Here is a 22891-nt window from a genome sequence, read left to right as displayed (position 1 = left end):
ACGGGTCTCTGTTCTCTGCAAATCTCCCATACCTTCGGTTATCTTTTGATTCATCAGCTCCTTCCCACAGAGGAATGAGCAGGATAATATCTTTTGTTTGGGGATCCGGCAACATGTAATTGTAAGGGGTGTTTAGGGTTCTAACAGAAATCTGAACGACGTAATACATTCATGGAAAGCATACACACAAGAAAACATCGAAACTCACCTCCCAACAGGAGTAATAAATCCTACATACTGTACAGAGAAAGCTCAGAAGTTGAATTAAAAACAACTTTTATCAGAAGAGCACATACATTCTCAAGTTAATAAAGAAGGTGCTTGAAAATATTCCCTGGCCCTGCTGTTGCCCTTTAAGACCCGTAACAAATTAGCTCACAAGGAAACCATAAGACCACCACTACCCAAAACCCCACCACCACCCCTCAGTCTTAATTCACTTTAATTGCAGAAGTGGGTTTTACTCTGTATATAACATGTAACAGACATATTCTCCCAACATGGTGGGAGCTCAGCCAGCAAATCAGTCAAGACCTTGTTATGATCACAGGCCCTCGGAAAATTATTCTCTGGAGTTGTAATTCTCCAATCATATTTCTCCAATCACGAAATGCAATTATCCAAAGAGGCGCACCTACTTTCCAAATATCTAAATTATGCCAACGGTCTCTTTTCTAAAACGTATTTCTAACAGTTTAATAAGTTCATAAAGAATATGAAAAAAATATTTATAAAATCTAGAGACAGTGGTAAACATGGAAACCCTGCCTAGTGGGATAATCCAGTAGCCAAAATGCATATACAAATATTTTCCTTTTTTTCACCACGTGAGGGATATACAATTTTTCTTTAAATTCTTAAACGGATCTTCTTACTACCTAGGGATTTATCACAGCATTTCAGAGACTAGGAAACTTCTTTCTTTGACGACCTGGACCGAGCCGCACAAAGGCTCTGATCCCAGAAGTCAGGAAGAAGTAGAGACGGTCCACGGGATTCTGAAATTCAACGAGTGACCTGCTGCTCAGTGTTGCGCAGGAAAGGGCTCCTCTGATCGGCGATGACTAGATGGTTCATAATAGGACACCTACACGATCGTGCTAGAGGATCACAGATCTCCAGCCGGTGTCCCTGGCATGACCCTGCAGAGCACCCGGGGGGTCTGGCAGGTGTCCCGTTTGACTGCTAGTCTTGAAAACTGATGCACGATTTGGCTAGAATCACTGCAGGGACCCTGAGGAAGTGGCGTCCTCTCCACCACAGGGTGCGGATTCGGGAGACGCACCATCCGTGGGGCCTTGGGCGGGTCACATGAACCCTCCGTGACCCGTGCCAGCTGTGGGGGGAGCACAGAGCGCAGGGGCGGGTAAGCGCCCAGCAGGGCACAGATCAGAGGCTGCCCCGGTGACACGATGATGACCAGGCGCCTGGAATTTATGGTGCGCGTATTCCTTCACCTCCCGACAGGAAGAGCGCTGGAGACCGTCCCGTCCCCGGGGATCTGGAAAGGGCGGCACAGTCGCCCGCCACTACGTGCAGTTATCTGCTAAATGCTGCAGGAAGTGTATTCTCCTCATCTCTTCCTGTTTCCCCTCCCATGATGCTGTCATCCCTCTGCTGTCCTTCCCTCCTCTCTGCCATCTGGCGCGAGCGTCGGGTCTGCGGGGGGCAGCGAGCCACACTTCCCAACCGCACGCCAGGTTCTCACCGAGGAGGTTCGTGGCTTCCAGTGTGAGTGAAACTATGTAAGTGCCGCCGGCTCCTGGTTTGATTATTCTAATGCGTTACGGCACCACATTGTTGGGTATTAGAGAGGGGGCTTTGGGGGAAACGTTAACTTCTCGGAAACAAAAACGGAAAGCAATGCTTCTTCAGCACGTTGCTTCTCCATCACTCAGTGACGCTGCGCCCTGTCACCACCGCCCGAAGCCCCCCCCCCACGACAGAGGATGGGGAGCCACGGAGGACAGCCGGGGACTTATCTAGAAGCCCCAAGTCATGCACCTCGCCACAGGAAGGAGCTGTGACGGCATCCTATGCTGAGCCCTGTGACACACTATCTTCCCACAATCCAAATCGCTTACAACATACACTACTTAAGGTCAATGAAGGCACACTTCCGTGACACCACCCTTCCCGGGCCCCCCAAACCCTGCCCGTGTCCGAGGAATACAAACCTTCGGGAGGTGTGAGGCTGACTCCGTTTTTAAGGCACCACTGAACTGGTAGAATCCCCAAGGAGTCCGCGTGGCACAACATTGACACTTTACTGGGTTCTGGTCTTAGGTCATCAATAGTCACTTGGAAAAAATGATTGTTAAAAACCTGAAAGAAAACACAACCACAGAGCCGAGGGTTAATTCCCTGAGATCACCTTAGAATGCCAGTATGAAATGCTGGTACAGGGTCCACATGCAATAAATAGGTTTCATCAAAAAGGATTTCGGCACAAACCGGCACCTCAAGGAGCACTGCTCAACTGAGCCAGTTGCCAAAAAGTGCAGGAGTCGATCACTGTGGTCCTTATAACAAAAAGAGAAGCAAGTGAATCGTGTACAGAAGAAAGAGAGCACAAAACAACGTCAGTGACGTTAGAGGAGCCAACAGACAGTCGGTGCTGAAGAAAAACAAGCTCAGGGAGGAAGGAAGAAAACAAAAACGAAGTTTTCACTATGACAAGTAGTAACTGCACAGCGTCATATTCTCAAACATGACACTCTAAAGCCTTCTCCAATGTGGAGAATTATGTTTCACTGTAAATACCTGCTACCTTAGAACATCCTGAAATTTTACGACATGTAGGGGAACCTTGAACCTGCCCATCTAAGTCCCAAGAGGCCAAAACTCGCAGTCCAATCATGTGTGATCTGTAAGACAGAGCCAGAAAGGGCTCATGCGGAACAGAAAGATGGAGTATTTCATCTAAGAAAAAAACAAAATGAAAAAGAAAATGTATCTTTAAAAAATCAGAGAAAATATCCGCCCTGCCCTCCTCACCCCCAGTAAAACTTATTTATTATGTGGGGCGCCTGGGGGGCTCAGTCAGTTAAGCCTCCAACTTCAGCTCGGGTCATGATTTCACAGTTTGTGAGACCGAGCCCCGTGATGGGCTCTGTGCTGACAGCTCAGAGCCTGGAGCTGCTTCAGATCCTGTGTCTTCCTCCCTCTCTCTGCCCCTCTCCTGTTCATACTTTGTCTCTCTCTGTCTCTCAGTAATAAATAAAAACGTTAAAAAAATTTAAGAAAGGCTTTTTATTGTGAAACCAAACTACTGTCACTGCAAACCTATCCAACAAGATACCGACATCTGGGCTGAAACTAACCGTAATTAGTACGTCACATTCTAACATTACAGATTACAATTATTTACAGGCAGAAAAATGTGGGTTCCCTGCAGAGAGACTAAGCACATGGGCACGTCTGTCTCGTTTATGGTATAAACGCCCGGTGAAGCTGACACTGTCGCTCTTAGAATGAGGACAGGGTACCATTCACGCAGATGCGGGCATGACTGCATCAGCCGCTGCTGGAATCGAGGGAAATTCTGGCCAGCTTGCAGCGCGGTAACACCTCTCAGTTTTGGGAAAACGTGCAATTACCAGAAAACACAATGAAGAACCCCAAAGGTCAATTTAAATAAAAAAGGTTTTCCTGGGGGGTGTTATGACCCAGAACATACATTGCAACCCCAAAACCACCATGCAAAGCACCAGTCCGTATTTTTTTCTCACGGGCCAGTGAATCTTCAAATAAATGAGCAGTGACATAAAAGCAATTCATGTTCACAAGAAAAAATACTTAGAAGAAAAGAAAAACCAGGATCACAACCATTTTCCATATCGTGAAGTACATGATCAGCACTGTTTCTAAAATCTTACCGGATCGTGATTTAAAAAAAAAAGAGCACACCAAATGACTGAGACCCCGCACCGTTGTATTAACAAACCAGGCTTCCTTAGTGAAAGAAATAAAAACGGAATCGACTTTTGAACCGTTAAGTTCGCTCACAAAAGGCCACTACCCACAGCGTACACGGGGCACGTTGGCTCCTCCCACCATCTGTGACCTCCACCGGTCACCTCCTCAACCGCGGAGGGACACTGCAATCTTAAAAGACCGTCTTTACATCAAAAGGTCATTTCATCTTAAATCCGGGAATCGGAGAAGCAGGCTCTCCCCTTCAGGAATGAGTGACAACTAGGACTCGGACGGGGACAGGGCGCCACACTGGGGACGGGGTCGGCTTCCCACCGTTTTCTTGGATGTCCAAACTAAAAACGCATCACTCTCACGCCGGCCGGCGGAAGAGGAACAGGGTCCCTCTGCAGCAAGAACTCCGTGTGACTTCCGAGCACATCGCGTCAAACATAAGGGGAACAAAGGGCCACAGTGCGGTGGCCACGGTGACCGCGGAAGGAGGCAGGAAGTCTCGCGAAGTTCATTGCCACAGACCCCGCGTGCATCTGGGCCTTCTTCCCAGCCACTCGGGGACCCGGCCTCTACCGTCCGTGCTCCCCAAATCTCTGCTGCAACAGGAAGCAGGCGAACGGTCGCGCTCTCTGCAACCAGTGACGGCTGGGCTGGCGACAGGCACCTCCGCCACCCTCTGCGCCCCTGCGCCCGCGCCCCTGCGCCCGCGTCCCCTGGTTGGCCGCGAGCGGAACCCAGGCGGCTGAGCTGGGGAGCAGGGGGGAAGCTCACCTTGGTCACCGATGCAGGACAGATGTGGAAGGGCTCGCTCAAATTCACTGTTTCTAGCTTCATCCCGACCGTGAAGAAATGGCTTCTCAGATCCGCGTGATCCTGCGGGGAAGGTACAGGGGGGCTGAAAAGCGGCCATGTTGTGAATTAACGCCAGCGCCCTGTCTGGACGCCATCCTTCAACATTTTACTGGGTAACTAAAATTGGATTGAAACAATTGACCCCCCCCCCCGTTTCAAATTTCTCACGATTGCAAGATACTGTGCATCTAATTGTTGTCTGCAGGCTCAACTACTTTTCCAAGGGAAGGAAACAAGGCTTTGTGGTCTTGCTTAAATTGACACTAAGCAAAAAAAAGTCACACGGTGCTGCTCTGATCGTCCTAGGCGTGAGAACCGAGGCGTGGCACCGTGCGGGGCCATCTGTCATCTGAAACACACAGCACACGCATCTTTAGAAAGTGTGGCCTCTCGCTTCTGAAGGTGACTCCCCAGGGCTTCCGGGAGACCTGGGGGTGACATGGCCTGTCCCTGAGCCCCAGGCCTGGGAGCTTACAGCTTATCAGTTATTGGTGGTCGGCGCCGATCCAGGGAATGTGTGCGCGTGAAGGTCCGAATCAGCCCTGCACACAATCCGAACCGACTCCGGCTCCCTAAGGAGGAACCACACCTCCTCTTTAGTAGGCGTCTGGTGGTTTTATTCCCCATGCACAGCGACCTTCTGTGCGAGACACAGCTTCCGAACCCTGCCTTCGCAAGAAAACACAGTCTAATACCCACGGAGCACAGGAGGCTGGCTCGACTCCGGACACCACGATTTACTGGGTGGAGAGGGAGCTCACCTCCTAACTCACAGTCCGTGCAAATGGCAGCGTATAAAGAAATGTATTCGCAGCCCGTCCCGGGGGAAATAATCGCTGCAAGTAAACCCTATTTCTAAATACATCAGTTGGGGGAGATGCACCAAAACTATCTAGGGATCTATTACTTTTGTCCATTGCAGACCTAAAGTGGGTTTTTAACTAGTTCAAGGATGCCATTCCACACGCGGGGCTCGGGCTGCTCCCCCTGCAGAAGCTGGTCCATGCGGTCAGCGGCTCACGGGATCAGAGAACTGCTGACAAGCTCCCCGCCACGCCACTGCCCTACCAATGAAGGTGTAGGCTTTGAACACCCAGAGACCACAAGGCCCCATCTGGTGTCCTCCCCGCGGACTGCACATGTATCCGTAGCTGATGAGTGCAGGAGAAATGTTAGGTCTGGAGGAAGCAAACGGTGTCACGTCCAGCAGCAGCAGGGGTGAGGGGCTGGCCCACCAGAAGCACTGGCCCATGTGCAGCGGCATGACAAGAACTTACTGACAGAAGTAGCCCATTCCCAACTTTTATCAATTCCTTCAGAACTGAACATTCAACACTGTATGGATTATATGCACGTGAGGAAAAGCACCAAGAAATACCCTTTACGTACAGGAGATTATTTTTTTATATTGAAAATACAGCGTTTATTTTTAACGGTGGCTGGCAAACTGGCTCAGGAGAAAAAACCCTCAAAAGACCCCATATAAAGAGTTAGTGCATATTGACACACATCAACACGGCACCAAGACAGAGCCAGAATCTGCGGGGATGACACAAAGCAGTAACCCTGACCTAGAAGGATGTGCTGACACCCGAAGTACAAGATTAAAAGCTAATGTCCCTGTCAGACATCAATACCCCCCAGCACCTCACTACCAGTGGGAACTCAGGCACGTTAGTGGACTGTGCATATAAACACTTGTCCCCTTTGAAGTTCAAAAGCCCTTTCCCCTTTTGAAAAAAAAAGGAATTATTCCAAAATCATAATATAACACAACTTTACGTGAATAGAGTCAACACGTTTACGCTGTCATTCTTACAGGGCTTGACAAAACAGAACTGTCCTCAGGAACTAATGACATGTTGGTACCTTGAACAGCACGGGAGGTCAGGGGAGACAGCATCCTGCACTGCAGAGAATCTGCGCGTTGACTTCTGACTCCCCCAAAACTTAATAGCTTCCCGCTGGTCACGACAAGCCTTTCCAACCCCAAAACAGTCGATGAGCACGTACTGCGTACTTTGTCTGTATTGCGTATGGTATTCTTACGAGAGAGTAAGCTAGAGAAAAGAAAACGTTAGGAAGAAAAGCAAGAGAAAATACATTCACAGCACTCGTCTGTATTTTTCGGGAAAAAAATCTGCGTGTAGATGGAGTTCAGGTCATTGCTGCTCAAGAGTCAACTGTTTAATAAATGGCCCAGACAAATGTAGTGTTTTCACAGATGTTCTGTTTCTCTCTGCTATCAGATGTCCCTCCCTATTGCATGGCTCCCTCTCATTACTGGGGCTGTGACTCACCAATAATAGGACATTTGTGACTTCTGGCTGCCTCTGCCACTAGGCCTGCTCTCCTTGCAATTTCCATCAGTCATCCATTTTGCTTCTCCTCTGTTTCTGCCATTAGGGGCTCCTTATGACATTCTGGGCTTCTGGTCTACCCGCCATCTTCAGTCCCTTGTGATTTTAGCTGTGTAACCACGCTTAGAAGTCCCATAGACTTCTGTCCCTACCTTTGTTCTGAGTACAGCCAACATTCTAAGGCAGGGTTAACGCAGGACTGCCAGACTCTTTCTACACCCCGGGCTCTCCGTCTGCCCTCCGCTGACTTGAATTCTTGAGGCAAGTCTACACCCACCCCATTTCTACCACCCAAGCCCTGCCGGAAGGTCTGTCCATCACAGCTCCTGAGGCTGTGTTGAAAAGCCTATGGGCCCAGGCACTCTACACTGCTAGGTGTCACTTGACAGGTGTAGAATGGACCAGGCAATGGCTGCTTTTCCTTAGAAATAAAGAGTCAAGGCTTAGGACAAGAATTTGCTCCTCAGATAACCTTCTCCTTTTGCAGCTGCAACTTGTGTTATACATGTTTATCATTAATGATTTCAGTGTCTTCCGCATCCAACTCTATCTCTAGGTAAAGAGGGTACCACTTTGTGCAGCTATCACGCACCCTCTTCCCTCTTTCCTGCAGTGGCCATGCACCATGGATGGGTTTCATCCATCAAAAATACCATTCACATCAAAAGCATACATGGCTGTACGAGAGATGAAAGAAAATAAAATGTTAATGACATTAATATTTTTTAAAAAATTAAAATGGCGTTGACAGTATTTTCTTTCAATGATAGGAAAATATTTCTGTAAACATTTATTTGTTTTTGAGAAAGGTAGAGTGAGCAGGGGAGGGGCAGAGAGAAAAGGGGGTGGACAGAGGATCCAAAACCACATGTGGGGCTGGAACTCACAAACCGTCAGTGAGATCATGACCTGAGCTGAAGTTGGATGCTCAACTGACTGAGCCACCAAGGCACCTCGACATTAAGATATTTTTAAACAATATAAAAATAATACTGGGTGAGCAAAGGTTTACAAAGTCTTTCATTGTCATCCATGGCTTGGATTTCCTACATCTTAAACTACTTTGACTAGCTTTCAATTACTTGCAAGCACACAAAATTCTTACACGTGAAAATGTATCTGTTTTTGTCCCAAACTATGTGAAAATTTTTCAACCCTCTCATTTAATATACCGAAAAAGGAACCCAGATACCATGAGGGGTAACTACATCCAAACATAGATGTTTATATTCTGGTCTCCAATATCCACATCTATCCAGAAGAGCCTCTTAAACTTGAACTCTAAATTTCAGAAACAAGCCCAGGAATTATACAACACATTCCCGTAGCCACAGCCCTACCCTCCACTTTCTTAAAGTTACTTTTAATCAGGAATCAACATAAAAAAAAGGAGGGGCACCTGGGTGACTCAGTTGGGTAAGCCTCCAACTTTGGCTCAGGTCATGATCTCACAGTTCATGGGCTCAAGCACCGCATCAGGCTCTGTGCTGACAGCTCACAGCCTGGAGCTTTCTAGGGATTCTGTGTCTTCCTCTCTCTCTGCCCCTCCCCTGCTCATGCCCTCTCTTAAAACTGAATAAATGTTAAAAAAAATTTTTTTAAGAAAGAAAATTCGTCCAATGTATAAAATCCCACTCATTTTGAAGGTAAATCAACACAACAAAGTTTTTTCAATCCAGGAGCGAAACAACATAATGATTATGAGTGTGATTATGACCGTACATCTACCACTCTAGTGCTTCTGTTCTTCATGAACTATGATGTCAGAAACTTTTTACTACAAAGGGAAGACCAGTGTCTTCCCAAACACTGAAGCCTCCCGCCAGTCCCTGGAGAGCCTGAAACAACCATGACTCGGGGCCGTGCTTTACGTGCAATACCTCCCAGTCTATGCATAGCTTGCTCATTTACGTTCTGCGGTTCATCTGATTAGGACCCCCACAAGTACTTATTGAATTAGCCTGAAGAAACGTCCAAAAACAGATGATTTTTTGATATTCATTCCTATTTCAGAGTCTAGCATTCACTCAGTAAGCATGCATTAGACACACTCATGGTACCATAACATGCATACTACATGATGCAGAGAACACACACACACACACACACACACACACTATATCAGACAGATATAGACAGAAAAAAGACAAAGAACAGCTATGGAAAATTCAGGCTTGGAAGAAATTCCAGAAGGAATATTTTTACTCCCGCATATAAAAAAAGAAACTACTGCTATGATCACGGCAGTCTGAGGGTTTACAGGAGTGAATCCTAATTTGGAATATGGAAGCACATGAGGAGGGAGAGTAAAGAAAAAATTATGGGAAAGTGGCTTGGTAGATTTAGCTCGGGAGGCTGGCTTTAAAACACTGAATTCAGGCATGTGAGTCTGATCTAAAAAGCCAAAGGGAGAGTCACTGATACTCCTAAAATATAGAGTTGTTTTTAAGATAATTAAAGGATTCAACGCCAGCAGATTTCCAAATAAGACAATACACAGACCTTCTGAGCTCTGCGTGTACACATCTAGGTACATTCATATTAGTATATGAGAAAACTCCCAATATTCTCATTGAAAACCAAATTTAATCACCCTCTGACCACTTACTCGAGGCTGATAGAGTCAGAGCACATGCATTCATTTACACAAACACAAGCTCATCACTCTCCGTGTTAAAAAGAGAGAGAGAGAGCTCCTGGGCCCTGTTTATCTACCGAGAGATAATGGAAAAAGCACCGTGGTCTGAAAGATGCATTCTGGCCTCTGCCAAGCTCTAGAGGATCATTCACGCATCACAATTATTGGATCAAGAACGATGTTATTCCTGAAACCAGGAGGGATTACTAAATCCTCAGGACATTCACAAATATGCCAGTCACATTCAAGAAATACTGTTTATTTAAATGTACCAGAGTCCACTTAAATTGATTACAGAAAAACTTCCATTAAGAGATGCTGGGAATGTCGTTCCCATCGACACTCATCGCTACCCAGTTTATTCTCGCCCTAAAGTAGTTTTCTATTGATCAGAAGTGAAATGCCATTCGTTTTATTGGAGGACTGTCTTGCCAGGCACCTGAACAATCGCTCTTTGGGGAACCTTATTTTTAGCTGAATTCCAAAGTATCAGAGATTATGTGCACATCAACTCCTGCTCCCCATCAGCCTCCTCCTCCCCAGAACCCAAGAGCTCCCGTGCTCTCCGACCAAAGATGTCAGAACTCTTTGCCGAGAATCATGGTTTGGGATGCAGTACCAACCACGGAACCAGTAACAACAGAACATACGGCAAATGCCCCTGAGCCTCCCCTGAATTACCATCTTCCCCCCTCATGGCAGACGATGGGGTAGGAGCCGCCTTGCGGTGAAGAAATTAAGACACAGAGAGGTTAAGTCACCTAAGCAAGGGCACAGAGCTAACAAGAGAAGCTGGATTCAAGTTCACATGATCTGACTACATCCATGATTAGCTTCAGGTTGCAGAAAGGGTTGGCAAGTAAAGGCCAAACAGGATTTCTTTCTTTTTTTTTTTTATGGTTAATTACTAAAAAATAAACAAAAATTCTTTACGGCCTATCGGCTCCTGAAATTTTATTTCAAACACAGATATTGCCAGGTTTTGTTACAGTTCTTAAATTATTTTTAGTCTAAATTTTTGAGGGAGAGAGGCAGAGCACAAGTTGGGGAGTGACAGAGAGAGAGGGAGACACAATCAGAAGCAGCTCCAGGCTCTGAGCTGTCAGCACAGAGCCCGACATGGGGCTCGAACTCAAGAACCCTGAGATCAGGATCTGAGCTGAAGTCCGACGCTTAGCCAACTGAGCCACTCACGCGCCCCTTGTTTATGTTTTTAAAGTTCATTTATGTATTTTGAGAGACAGAGGGACAGCAGGGGAGGGGCAGAGAGAGAGGGAGAAAGAGAATCCCAAGCAGGCTCTGTGCTCTCAGTGCAGAGTCTGACATGGGGCTCGACCCCACAAACTGTGAGATCATGACCTAAGCCGAAATCAAGAATCTGACGCTCTCCCCCACCCAGCCACCCAGGAGCCCCGCAGATATTGCCAGGTTAAAAAGTAACAGCTATTAATACTGAGCGTTTCCCTAACCTCTAATTTTTACTGTTAACTCATCACATTCTTTCAATGGCTTAAGAGTGTCAGAGAATCCTGACACTAAAGATCACCCTCAAGATGTTTATATAACATCAGTCTTCATCAAAAATTAGCAAATGATTTTGACTAACTGCCTTCGTGTGTTCCTTAGGCAATGTGCACAGCAAAATGCCTATGCTGCTTTATAAGGAAGCTTAGCCTCCATCGATACCTATTTTATCACAGCAGTATCAATGTTAACCCGGACAGGTTAATCTGATGAACACGGCTAATCCAGGACACGCTCCTGGCTGAAGCCTCCCAATCCCTCAGTAGTGTTTTAAATACTACGTGTTAAGTATGAAACTATACAGAATGGAGAGAACACTGGAAAAACCAGAGTGGACAAGCCGCAGTATATTCGCTTGTCTGGCTTTACGGTTCCGGCTCGTGTCGTGTTTTTTTTTCACCTGCGACACAGAGGTCCAGCAGCTCACACGGGCTCAGAGGCCTCCCCAAGGCGCACCAGGCAGGTCCGGGGGGGGGCAACCAGCTCTCCCGACGCAGCCCCTCCCCGGGAGCAGATGGCCATGCAGGGGGAGAGGCACGAGCTGCTTCCGGAAGAATCAGGCGCCGCTATTTAAGAGACACCGCTGCGCAGAGCTGTCCTGAGCTTAGTCACCCTTGAGTAGCACCCGCGGAACTTCTGTGGCAGAGTGACAACGCCGCAGGGCGAGCACCGGCGTTCTGCATGACACCGGCAAACGACTCGGTGTGTTCATCTCCGCGCGGAGAGGGGCCACACACCAGGCCGGGGACAGAGGAAAGAGAAGAGGGGAAAGAGGGAAACGCCCGTCCTTCCTTCCAGGTCCCACTCATCGGCCACGTGCACCTGAGCCGTCTCTCCACATTAGGTCAGGGGCTTGCAGAACGGCAGGCTCCGGGGCGACCCCAGGCCCCCTAAACCAGCTGATGCCCCTCCCCACCCCTGCTTTGTTAGATAAATACATCACTCCCGGTACAACAAGATGAGGAGTGCGGCACCCGGAGAGTGAGTTCAAACTAATTAACACAGTGCAATTGAAATGCCCTTGGTGAGGATTTCCAGGCAAGAAAAGCGGGGCCTCCCCCACGGAAGCCAAACTCCGGACCGCGTCCTGTGGATAGGCGGCACCGGGGAGTTCTCCAGAGGTGTGAATGTGGGTCTCAATCTTTCATTCTGCGGCTTTTCCTTTTTTGCTGATGTGGATCGGAACTAACATGGACAGAACAGCAGACCTGCGGTCTGGCCCTCCCACGTTTTTGTGCGTCCGCCTCTCTTGGTGCGTCACACCCACACGAAAGTCCCACCCAGTCTGATGCTTCCAGCGCCAACACGTCCGTCTCTCTGGTCCGCAGGGAACGCAAACATGGCATATGCATCTTTTCAAAGGCCGCGATTAATTTACATAATTTCTAAAAATAGGCCTCAGTGAAGTCAAAGCAAGGTTTTAATTAGTATTACATTCAAATTGATATATAATGAACTAAGCTTTAATTCCATTCCTCCATCAGCAAGATATGCCATGCTGGGAAGAAAAAAAAGATCCGGTCCAATTCATCACAGGGACCCCCTTTCTGCTTTAGCGGTGATGCGGTGCTCCCACGTTCATTAGGAAACTACTCTCATTATATTAGTTTCATCTAAAAACGGACATGAGGATGCCAGCATTTATTAAATCAATAGCATTATTACATTTTAATTCCACACGGCACCGAATTAAACTTGGCCGATGAAATATTTATACCAAAAATGTAATAAAGAAGCTGGGTGCAGAACGCTAATAAGCATTTACATTCTTTACTTACACCGCTAAGTAGCAGTTTTATCTACTAGTCATGCAGTAAATCAAGCTGAAAAATAGTAATGAGGAAATGCAGTACTGCATACTTCAACTTGACCTGCAAGACTTATAAGAGGTAACTCGGGGAGCCCTAGTTCTCAGTAAGTCCCCAGACTGGGAGGCTAGGCTGTTTAAAAACAACAAGCCAGCACAGGGCACCAGGAGTGCGTTTCACGGATGAACATTTAGCCCCAGAAAGCGTCGGTAAGTGGTAGGAAATCCCAGCTTGCTTACAGCAGAAAGAACTGCGGCTGACCCTGTGTGTCCGTAAACAGTGATGACGGTGTCTCTTCCCACACGTAGTTCATCTCCCCGGAGAAGCCGGACATCTCTTCCATTTCCACAGCAACGGCCGGGGGCCTCCCAAGCACCCTGGGCTGAGGAAGAGCACTCCGGGGGTCCAAGCTTCACGCCCCACTGACAGAATGCGGGACCAAATACTGCGGGAAGCCCCCAAGCGCAACCGAACTGTTGTCGGAAATATGACCATGGCCCTGGACGTGCCCCATGTGGGTAGACGCCACCCTTCAGGGAGAGGAAGGAGAGCGAGTCGTGAGCAGAGCTCTCCCACAAAGCAGGCTGACTCTGTGCCCCGACCTTTCTAGACCCACTCAGCAGCCCCTGGAACACAGGGAGGGGGAAGACCCCAAAGTTTTGAGTGCCCACTGCCAGGCAGGCTGGCACGGATTGAATAACAGGTCTCAAGCCTTCCCCAAGTCCTGGCTATTCTCGACTTCTGGTCAACCTGTTGTCAGAAAGTATTCACTCTCTGGACTAGGGCTTCTCCAGCTCAGCACCGTTGGCATTTGGGGACCCGACAGTTCTCTGCTGGTGGGGGACACTATCCTGTGCACTTCCTCTGACCTCCACACATGAGGCACCAGCAGCACCCTCCCGGATGTGATGATCAAAATGCCTCCGACACTGGCACGTGCCCCCTGGCAGGCGAATTCTCCCCAGCCGAGAACCAGCAGTTCAGACAGTCAAGAGAGCTGCATGTGGGTGAGGAGACACCTGCCTATGTGGGCTCTTCCTGCTGCACTGTCAACGAGCCCCCGAGGTCCTAGGTTCTCTCTGCCTCCGTCTCCAACATGACCTCATCCTGGAAGCTGTTTAGTCTCTTGGTCTCATAAACCATACAGACCATCCCTCTTAGTCTTGACTCAGCAGATGCTGTGCATCCCGACGTGGCATCCAGTCTACACTGCAAGTCCAGTGTCATTACTTACCCTCCCAAGGCCACCACCTGAACATCTAGTGTGTGAAATGAGAAGCTGCTGTTACGAATGAAGGGGACAAGCACAAACACCTCATCATCATAAGAAGGTGCAACGCAACAGGCGCTCTGTGTATAATACAATGATAAGCATGACTCGCGTTCTTGTTGACTTGCCCGCCTTCCTTCCTCACCGGCAACACCGGGTTTGTAATTCTTCAGGAGCAAGCTGTCACTTCACACCCACAGACAAGCAGACCCAGTACCCAGCGGGCACTGCTCCCTGAGGAAAGCTTTACCCGTTTGGCTGCCTTGACATGCAAACACCAGGAAGCCCTCCTTCAACTGAAGTAAACCATCAGGAAAGCCACCCTGCCCCCTAACCCTGGGCAGGGAGCTCCAGGGGAACGGCCACTCGGCCTGGGTTAAGGGAGCAGGCAGCAACATCCTACATGGCCTGGGTTCTTTCTGTCCCTCTCGACAGCCTGGGGGAGTCCCAGGAATCTCAGCCAGATGGGATAAAGCGCAGAGGAAGGAGAGAGAGCCACCTGTCCCCGTGCCTCTTCTTGGGAGCAGGGAAACCTATCCTAGAAACCATGCGGCTGGCTTCCCCGAAGACTGTTGACCCAACCTGGCCATATGTCCCTCCCCAAGGCGATCACTGTCAAGAAAAAGGGGGCCAGAGTGGGTTCTTCTACACCAGGAACACCACCACCACGCTCGGGAGTACGAGCATTTGAAAGAAACGGGGGGCTCTTGTTAATTGTGATGATAAAGAATCACCTGCCCTAAGAGCCTCTGCCCAAGGTGACTGAGTCACGACGATTCGCCCAGCACACTCCGCTGGGCGAGGATACCTGGGAGGCAGTGCTTAATGCTCCCGGATTTACCTTCTCGTTTCCTGTGGCGGTAATACCCATCGGGCTCAGCCTGTAAATGCCTTGTTCTCTTCTAAAGGCTGTTCAAAAGCAAAACCAAGAGGCTCTTGGCCCCGGGATTCAGATAGGTCTGTGTCTGCATCCTGGATGGTCCTCAGGGTCCTGGCACAGGGGAGGACTAGAGAGATTGATGCGTCTGAGCCTGGAGTCCCCCGCCCCGCTGAGTTCGCAGGAAGCCCACAGGTGGCTCCCACTCTGAGCTGCGAAGATACCGAGTGGGCTGTGGAGAGGGGTGGGCATGCACGCCGCGGGGCTTGGCAACCTCACGCCGCCACCGGCACCGAAGTCGGCCCCTCAGGAGGAGGACAGGGAAACTCGGGGGAGCCCACGGTCTGACTTGCGCTTTTCATCCTGGACTGTCCGTACCCCACCCTGACAGGTCTGAAAGGGTTACTGCATGTTCCAGAGATGCTCTGGAGGAGTGCGAGTCCTCACACGGCACCAAGGGGTGGGAACACCTGGGCCTTGCCTTGCTTGCCCAGCACCTCCACCAGTGGCCCTGCAGGCAGCTCAGAAACCATGGCGGTCAGGGCAATGGACCCATGCATACAAAATCACAACCGAAACACCTAACTTTTCTAACTCCTTTGCAGACTGGGGCTGAGTAGGCATGAATTTTCCTTTAGGAACACTGAGATGCCAGGGGCAGAATCAGTCCTGCTGGGACCAAAAACTCTCAGCAGCAATCACACGGGAGGCTTCCTGGTAGATGCTAGCAAGCTTTAAGTCGGGCTTCTACTCTTCCAAACTTACTCGTTTCATTTTTTCTAATGTTTATTTTTGAGAGAGAAAGCAGAGCATGAGCAGGGGAGAGGCAGAGAGGGAGGGAGACACAGAATCCGAAGCAGGCTCCAGGCTCTGAGCTGTCCACACAGAGTCCGATGTGGGGCTTGAACCCACGAACCGTGAGATCATGACCTGAGCTGAAGTTGGACATTCAACCCAGACGCCCCATTTGTTACTTTTTTAAAAAATATTAACCACACTGGAAGCAGATGTTCATCTTACCCTTGACTTCATGCCATCCAGACAAGGAAACAGTCAGACGGCTGTCCCAGGAAATAAAAAGAAGCTGAACGACCCCCACTTCTATTCACACCCACAATACACACACCTACTGAACGCTAGGGCTCAGAAGCACGGTGTGCAGGGCCCTCCTGTGCCGCTGGATGTAAGCCCCTGACTGCAAGGACTCCTCCTTCTACCCAACTCCCTCCTGAGACCCTGCGATTTGCAAATGCCTGTTCGCGAAAGGCCCGTGGAGATGAAAAGTCCCACCTAACCTACCAAGGATCTCTGTGTATTTAGAGAGAAGAAAAAACCCTGCCTCCGTACGATCCGATTGTGGCTCATCACCAAATCCTGTGCAGAAATAAGAAATAGAAATCACGTCTTCATGGAGAGTGGCATGGAAAATCTGAGGACATAAAACTATGACAATCACTCTGAAATGCTTCCGTATTAGACATGTATGCGCTGCGCCCGGCCCGAATCCCAACACCAATTACAGTGCATCCGTGCTGACATTTCCCTGCCTTCCCTGCAAGTGCGGTTAGCCAGCGAGACCAGGAATAACCAGCAGCAAACAGAAGCCATCCAGGAATGATCATTCACAGAGCAGACAACAGAGAGAGTTGACTGTGTTCTTAACTTCCTCATGTTGAGATCATATGAAGACTGAGCCGCTGTCTAGCAGACTGCAGGCAGCGGGGCCCCCATGATCACGCCTCCGTTAGAGCGAACTCTGTGTGTCTGGCTTTGCGATTTTTCCCGGTTATGATACTGTTTGGCCCCAGCTGCCTTGTTCAGTGCCTCTCTCCCAAAGTTTTCTCCGACGCTCACAGGAGCAATGGCGCCCATCACCCTGGTTCCGTTGTGTAAGTCATGTGCTGTGTTCACAAACCCAGGGGCACGAGGAACAATGGCGAGCAAGCCCTCCTTCTCGTTTCTAGACGTCAGACAGGACTGCTCTGCTCGGCCATCTAGCACCCCCGACAGCTCTTTAAACCTCTTGAGCCTTAAAGAAATGAGAACAGCACAGGAGGGATTCTGCACAAGGCTTCCAGAAGCCTGGGCCTTCACGCGCAGGGGTGCTGTGAGGTAGGATAGCCTGGCTACACCCTCGTGAGTGGAGACAGCCACACTGACCCCACAGGGCCAAGCCATAAGTCTGAGAGCAAAAGGACGCTGCGACTCAGACAGTCTTTCTTTAAAAGGAACATGGGGTGTGAGTGGATGAGAACATGGATTGTGAAGTGATTCGGGATCAGACACTCTGCCGTGTGGGACAGAGGACATTGTGCCAAAGAAATTAAGTGCTGGCCCTTCACACGGGGCCTGACGCAGATTCGGGGAGAATCTGAGCATCCCACCTGAGGGCCACACTTAGCCACAAGGGTTTTCTGTTGTTGCTGTTTGTTTTTTTGTTGTTACTGCTGCATTTCGCTGCCACACAAGAGAAAAGGAAATCAGTCGCCATAGAAACCACAACGTCACAATCCATCCTAACGGAATGGCTCACGTGCTTTCTTACCCCTTTGGCCGCAGCCGGTGGAGTGAGAAAGAAAAACGCTTCTCTCTTTGCCGCACTTCATCTTCTCTCTCCGCCCTTTCACCTGGGTCTCAGATGCTAAAATGCAGAAAGAGATTCCCTCCGACGGGTTAAATGTACGATCATGCCAACAGGTACATAATTCAAAGCCAAGAAGAGCTCAAGAAATAACAGGCTGTGGGGTCTTCAGGGTATTAAGAGCAGGACCCAAGCCCCCTTGACAGAGAGGAAGTCCGTGCATGGAATGTCTGCCCATCTTTGTCCGTTCGCTTGTGTTGAAAAATAATAATCATTATGGACCTTCTTTCACCAACTAGCCTTGTCTCAGCGGCTCTTTCTCTTTCTTTACTAAACACGAACCTCTGGAGAAATCGAGCCGCACTATAGAAACAACGACAGGCGTAGCTTGAGACTCTGGACCAAACAACACCTAGCCAGTTGCTTGGCCCTTTATCTGCAGAGTTCAAGAGCACCCTTGAACGTGAATCAGTTACGTAAATGCAGTTTTGGATTCTTCTAATACATACTTATGTCAAAGAAGACCAAAAACATGAGCTATTGGAGGAACACCAAGAGACTATTTCCTCCAAATGTGAGACCAAGTCATCTCTCTTTTGATCCGCTGTGAGTCTCGATGACATAAAAGCATCAGTTACAACAACCTCGGCTCCCAGTTATCCTCCACATCCACCACAGACATGGGCCGTGAACTGGCAGTAAGGGAATCGATCACAGCTCGAGTCTGGTGTGCATGTCCCATCATAAAACACAGCTCTCCTCGGCTTCCGATCAAAGGGAAATAAACTGAAAACCCCGGCTGTCACCACCCAAATATCTACTCTACACAGCTACAGTGCGTATCTGAGGAACGTGGGTACAATTCTAGAAAAGGGAAGGCAATACGCTCAAGAGCCAGATGCCCAGAAGGCAGAAGCCACTCACGTCCAACAAAAGCGTCCCCTCCGTCCGCTGCTCTGTTTCATGAGTCAAGGACACACAAGCCACAGCACCTTAGATGCGTTACCATAAACGTGTGGAGAGGTAAGAAGCGCCAGACACTGAAAAGAAAACTAACCCACAAAACACTGGAGAGGCAATATTAAGTTGATTCTGATTGTTTTCTTTTTTTGTTTTAATGTTTTTGAGAAACAGAGAGAAAACTCAAGCAAGGGAGGGGCAGAAAGAGGGAGACACAGAATCGGAAGCAGGCTCCAGGCTCTGAGCTGTCGACACAGAGCCCGACGTGGTGCTTGAACTCATGAGCTGTGAGATCATGACCTGAGCTCAAGTCAGACACTCAACCGACTGAGCTGCCCAGGAGCCTCCACTCTGATCACTGTCAACAAGGAGAGTGCAACTTCGCCAGCAATCGAATTTCACAGGCTGTGGATTGTCTTAACGCCAAGATGCTTCCTCAATTTCAAGTCATCTCTGATACTCTTCCTGGTGCTCTCAACTGCTTCCTCTTAGCCACAAACGGACATGGGGTCATTTCAGCTGCTCATGGAAACACCAGCTCAGCCGCCTATCCACCACCACAACAGAGCCCCCCGTCCCCTCTCTACACGTGGTCACCTAGTCATTCAGAACTGCTCCGGGAGAGTCGCCTCACTGGTCCAACACTGCCGACCTCTCCCGAGTCTTCATTCCCCTGTGTTGATTTCTGTGCTTAACTTGCTCACTAATCGGTTCAAGACTTTGTACGATGTGCTTCCACAGCACAGGGCTCTGCCCCAGGCACGGTCTGCTCTCTGGGACTTACATTCTAGCGAGGGGAGATGGGTCAGATGCAGAGAAAGCAAATGGAGACTGTGTGTGGGGATCAGGGCTACAATCGGAATGATGAAGAGGGGACGGACGGTGCTGGAAGGTAAGCAGACACCTGGGTGAAGTGAGGGAAGGACTCAGGGGGTCACTTTCCAGGGGACAGGGCATCACTGCAAAGGCCTGAGCAGGCCCATCTCAGGTTTGGAGGGACAGCAGGGCTCCAGGGGGTGGGAAGAGGCCAGGTTCAAAGAGCCCGCAGGGAGCTTGACCATGCAGGAGCCTGGATGTCCCCCCCTCACGGGATGAGATGCCACCTGGGGGATACAAGCAACAGAGTGACGGGATCTGAATTTTGTTTCAAAAGCATCACTCCAGGGGCAACTGGAGGACCGGTCAGTTGAGCATCTGAGTTTGGCTCAAGTCATGATCTCAGGGTCAGTGGGTTTGGGCTCCACACCAGGCTTGCTGCTGATGGTGCAGAGCCCGCTTTGGATCCTCTGTCCCCCTCTCTCCGCCCCTCCCCTGCTTGCTCTCTCCCTAAAATAAACAAATATTTTTTTTAAAATCACTGTGGCTGCTCTCTGAAGAACAGACCGCAGGGAGGCAATGGTCCTGAAATGAACACAGCGGTCCAGGAGAGAAGGAAGGCAAGCCAGTCTCGGGGGCATGGTGATGGAGCAAGAGAAAAGTGATTGGATTCGGGATAAGACTGTGACGGCAGAGCCATCAGGCTCCGTCGACAGATGGGATGGAGGTGCATAGAAAAGGATCACTCTGCACGGCAGGCCGGCGACTGCAGTCCTTGGAAGGGGCCTACTGTGGGGCTCAGCCCTGGACGGCCACGTGGAAGGGACACGAACAGCAGCCGACACTGGTACAAAGCTCCCCGATGCAGAGGGGTGGACCACTGAGCCAAGACTATTTGTGCAAAGCAGACGATTTAAATTGCCTTCTGGGAGTCCAGGATGTGGCTACGGGCAAGGCAGAGGGTGCCTGTGGTGGCCGGCCTCCAAATAAAGCCCCTGGACACGGGGCCTCGAATGAGCTCCCCTGGCAGCCGAGAGCACGTGTTGTCACAATTAAGAGCGTCCAGGGGACACTCCGGAGAGGACCCCGGAGGCTTGTGCGTGAGTCCCCACTACGTTGTTGCTGATGTTGCTTTACCCCCTTTTGGTCTAACACCCCATGAGTATATCCACATCTGAGTCTGGCAATTGGGGTGTTCACCAAACCTGGGGTCGAACCGGGGACCTGACACGGCAGAGAGAGATCAAGGGCTTCAGGGCCCACGCCAAGGCTCTGGCCTCAAGTCTCAGAGCCTTCTGCCTGCCTTCCCTCTCCTGACGATCTCTCAACGGCGTACTCGGAATTTCAAACATACCGAGATTTTGAACGTTTCTTTTTTTTTTTCCCAGTGCAATGAAAAATCTTCAGACAAGTTCTCTTCTTGAAGAGATAAAAATGGATTAAGGGTTATAGTGACATCTCAAATGCTCCTTCCTTACAATTGCAAGGCGTGCTCATGAATGAAGTCAGACGGAAAGCGTGCACGTCTGTACTCCTCCAAGGGAGAAATGCTGCACATCAATGAACTGGCAAATTGGGAAGTCCCCGCCCTAGGTGTAGGTCTCTTTGACGGAAGTGGGACTTGTCACGGAAATGTCCACATCTCCACTTTCACAGAGAAGCGGGGTCACAAATGTAGATTACAACTTATGAGCACTGTGGAAAATGGAAAGTAACAGTAATTATAGGGGGCTTATCAACGTCAGACACATGACATACTACGTGAATTACAGCTACACTCTTATTTTCACATCTCCCTTGGCCCTCTTATTAAAATTTAGCTGAATTTCTCCAAATCCATGCATTGGATACTTAGTGAAATTGAAAACTTAAATGGAACAGAATGGGGTGCCTGGGTGGCTCAGTCGGTTAGGTGTCTGACTTTGGCTAAGGTTAACGATCTCACAGTTCATGGGTTCGGGCCCCCTGTCGGGCTCTGTGCTGACAGCTCAGAGCCTGGAGCCTGCTTTGGATTCTGTGTCTCCCTCCCTCTCTCTGCGCTTTCCCTGCTCACACTCTCTCTCTCAAAAATAAACAAACACTGAAAAAAATTTTTTAATAAAAGTTTCTTTAAAAACGGTACAGAAAGCCCTGTCCATTTTCTTCTATTGTCACCACTCAGACAGTGTGACTTGTCATAAGTCAATCAAATGATGGCTTGGAAAGTTTCCATAATAAGTGAAACAGAAAGCCTCGAGGCACCGTTCCGACACGCAGGGCAATCGCCTCCACAAATCAGCAGCCATACATGGATTGTTTTAGCAAATCTATTAAGTCTTTCAATAATGGGTCTGACTTTCAGGGGAAAAAATGCTTTTCATTATTTATTTTTCAATAGAATGCATTTTTATCCCTTTCCCTTTGGTACCCAATTCATTAGTTAATTAGATGAATATACATTTTTGAAGATCATCTGCATTTTCTACATAAGGGAAACCAGAATCCCCACTAAAATATGGTCCCCAAAAGCCATTCCACATGTTCCCTCAAATAAAGGGTAAATAACAGCAGAAATAGTAATTTTATGTGCTTGTTTTTCATGATGTTGCTGTGCATAGGGATGTTCGCACCAGACGGGGAAATCTGTACATGAGCAGCGGCGGAACACACTTACAGACATAGACACACAGATCCCAAAGCACGGATGGGAATGCACCCCAGAGGGACAGTCTCCACCGCATGATGAGATTCATTCCATCCAAACACCCATTTCGTCTCAAGTGTGACAATGGTAACGAACAAAGAACTGCTTTGAAATACTGCTCGTTTCCAGCCACTAAATGTGAATTGCTTTGCCTCCTGTCTCGTAACAGCTGAACACTACGGCAATTTCCCTCAACAACCTGCATGTAGGAGGACTCGTGACTGAGTCCAAACATGTATACCTTTTGCCATAATGAAAATAGAAGTGAGTCCGCCTACTGAGAAAGTGATGGTCAAACGGTGATAACAGAGGGAAAAATACAGAGAAGATCTCTTTTTGCACGAACGGGAGAATATTGCTCACCAAAACTTCCAAAAACTTGAGAAAGACAAAAAAAAATAATCCCTCCTGTTTTTGTGAAGGTGAAGCAACCATTAAGACAGTCTGGGGGTGCCTGGGGGGCTCAGTCGGTTGAGCGTCTGGCTTTGGCTCAGGTCATGATCTCATGGTTCGTGGGTTCAAGCCCCACGTCGGGCTCTGTGCTGATAGCTCAGAGCCTGGAACCTGCTTCAGATTCTGTGTCTCCCTCTCT

The 22891-nt window shown here is 49.0% G+C and overlaps 1 protein-coding gene across 5 annotated transcripts in view; it reads right to left on the bottom strand.

The window, feature by feature from the left end:
* The window catches only part of SFMBT2 (Scm like with four mbt domains 2), a 213111-nt gene that overhangs the window by 73961 nt on the left and 116259 nt on the right, over window positions 1–22891 (bottom strand). For all 5 annotated transcript variants that reach the window (XM_029955807.1, XM_029955804.1, XM_029955803.1 and 2 more), the window contains exons 8-9: window positions 4702–4803; window positions 2178–2325 (exon numbers count right to left, since the gene is read on the bottom strand). In XM_029955807.1, coding sequence (XP_029811667.1) covers window positions 2178–2325; window positions 4702–4803 — 250 coding nt within the window. The remainder of the gene's footprint in view (window positions 1–2177; window positions 2326–4701; window positions 4804–22891) is intronic.

This window comes from Suricata suricatta, chromosome 10 (assembly GCF_006229205.1).
Source record: "Suricata suricatta isolate VVHF042 chromosome 10, meerkat_22Aug2017_6uvM2_HiC, whole genome shotgun sequence".
Classification (NCBI taxonomy): domain Eukaryota; kingdom Metazoa; phylum Chordata; class Mammalia; order Carnivora; family Herpestidae; genus Suricata; species Suricata suricatta.
Note: the sequence above shows the minus strand (reverse complement) of the source record. Positions and strands in the feature narration are given on the sequence as shown.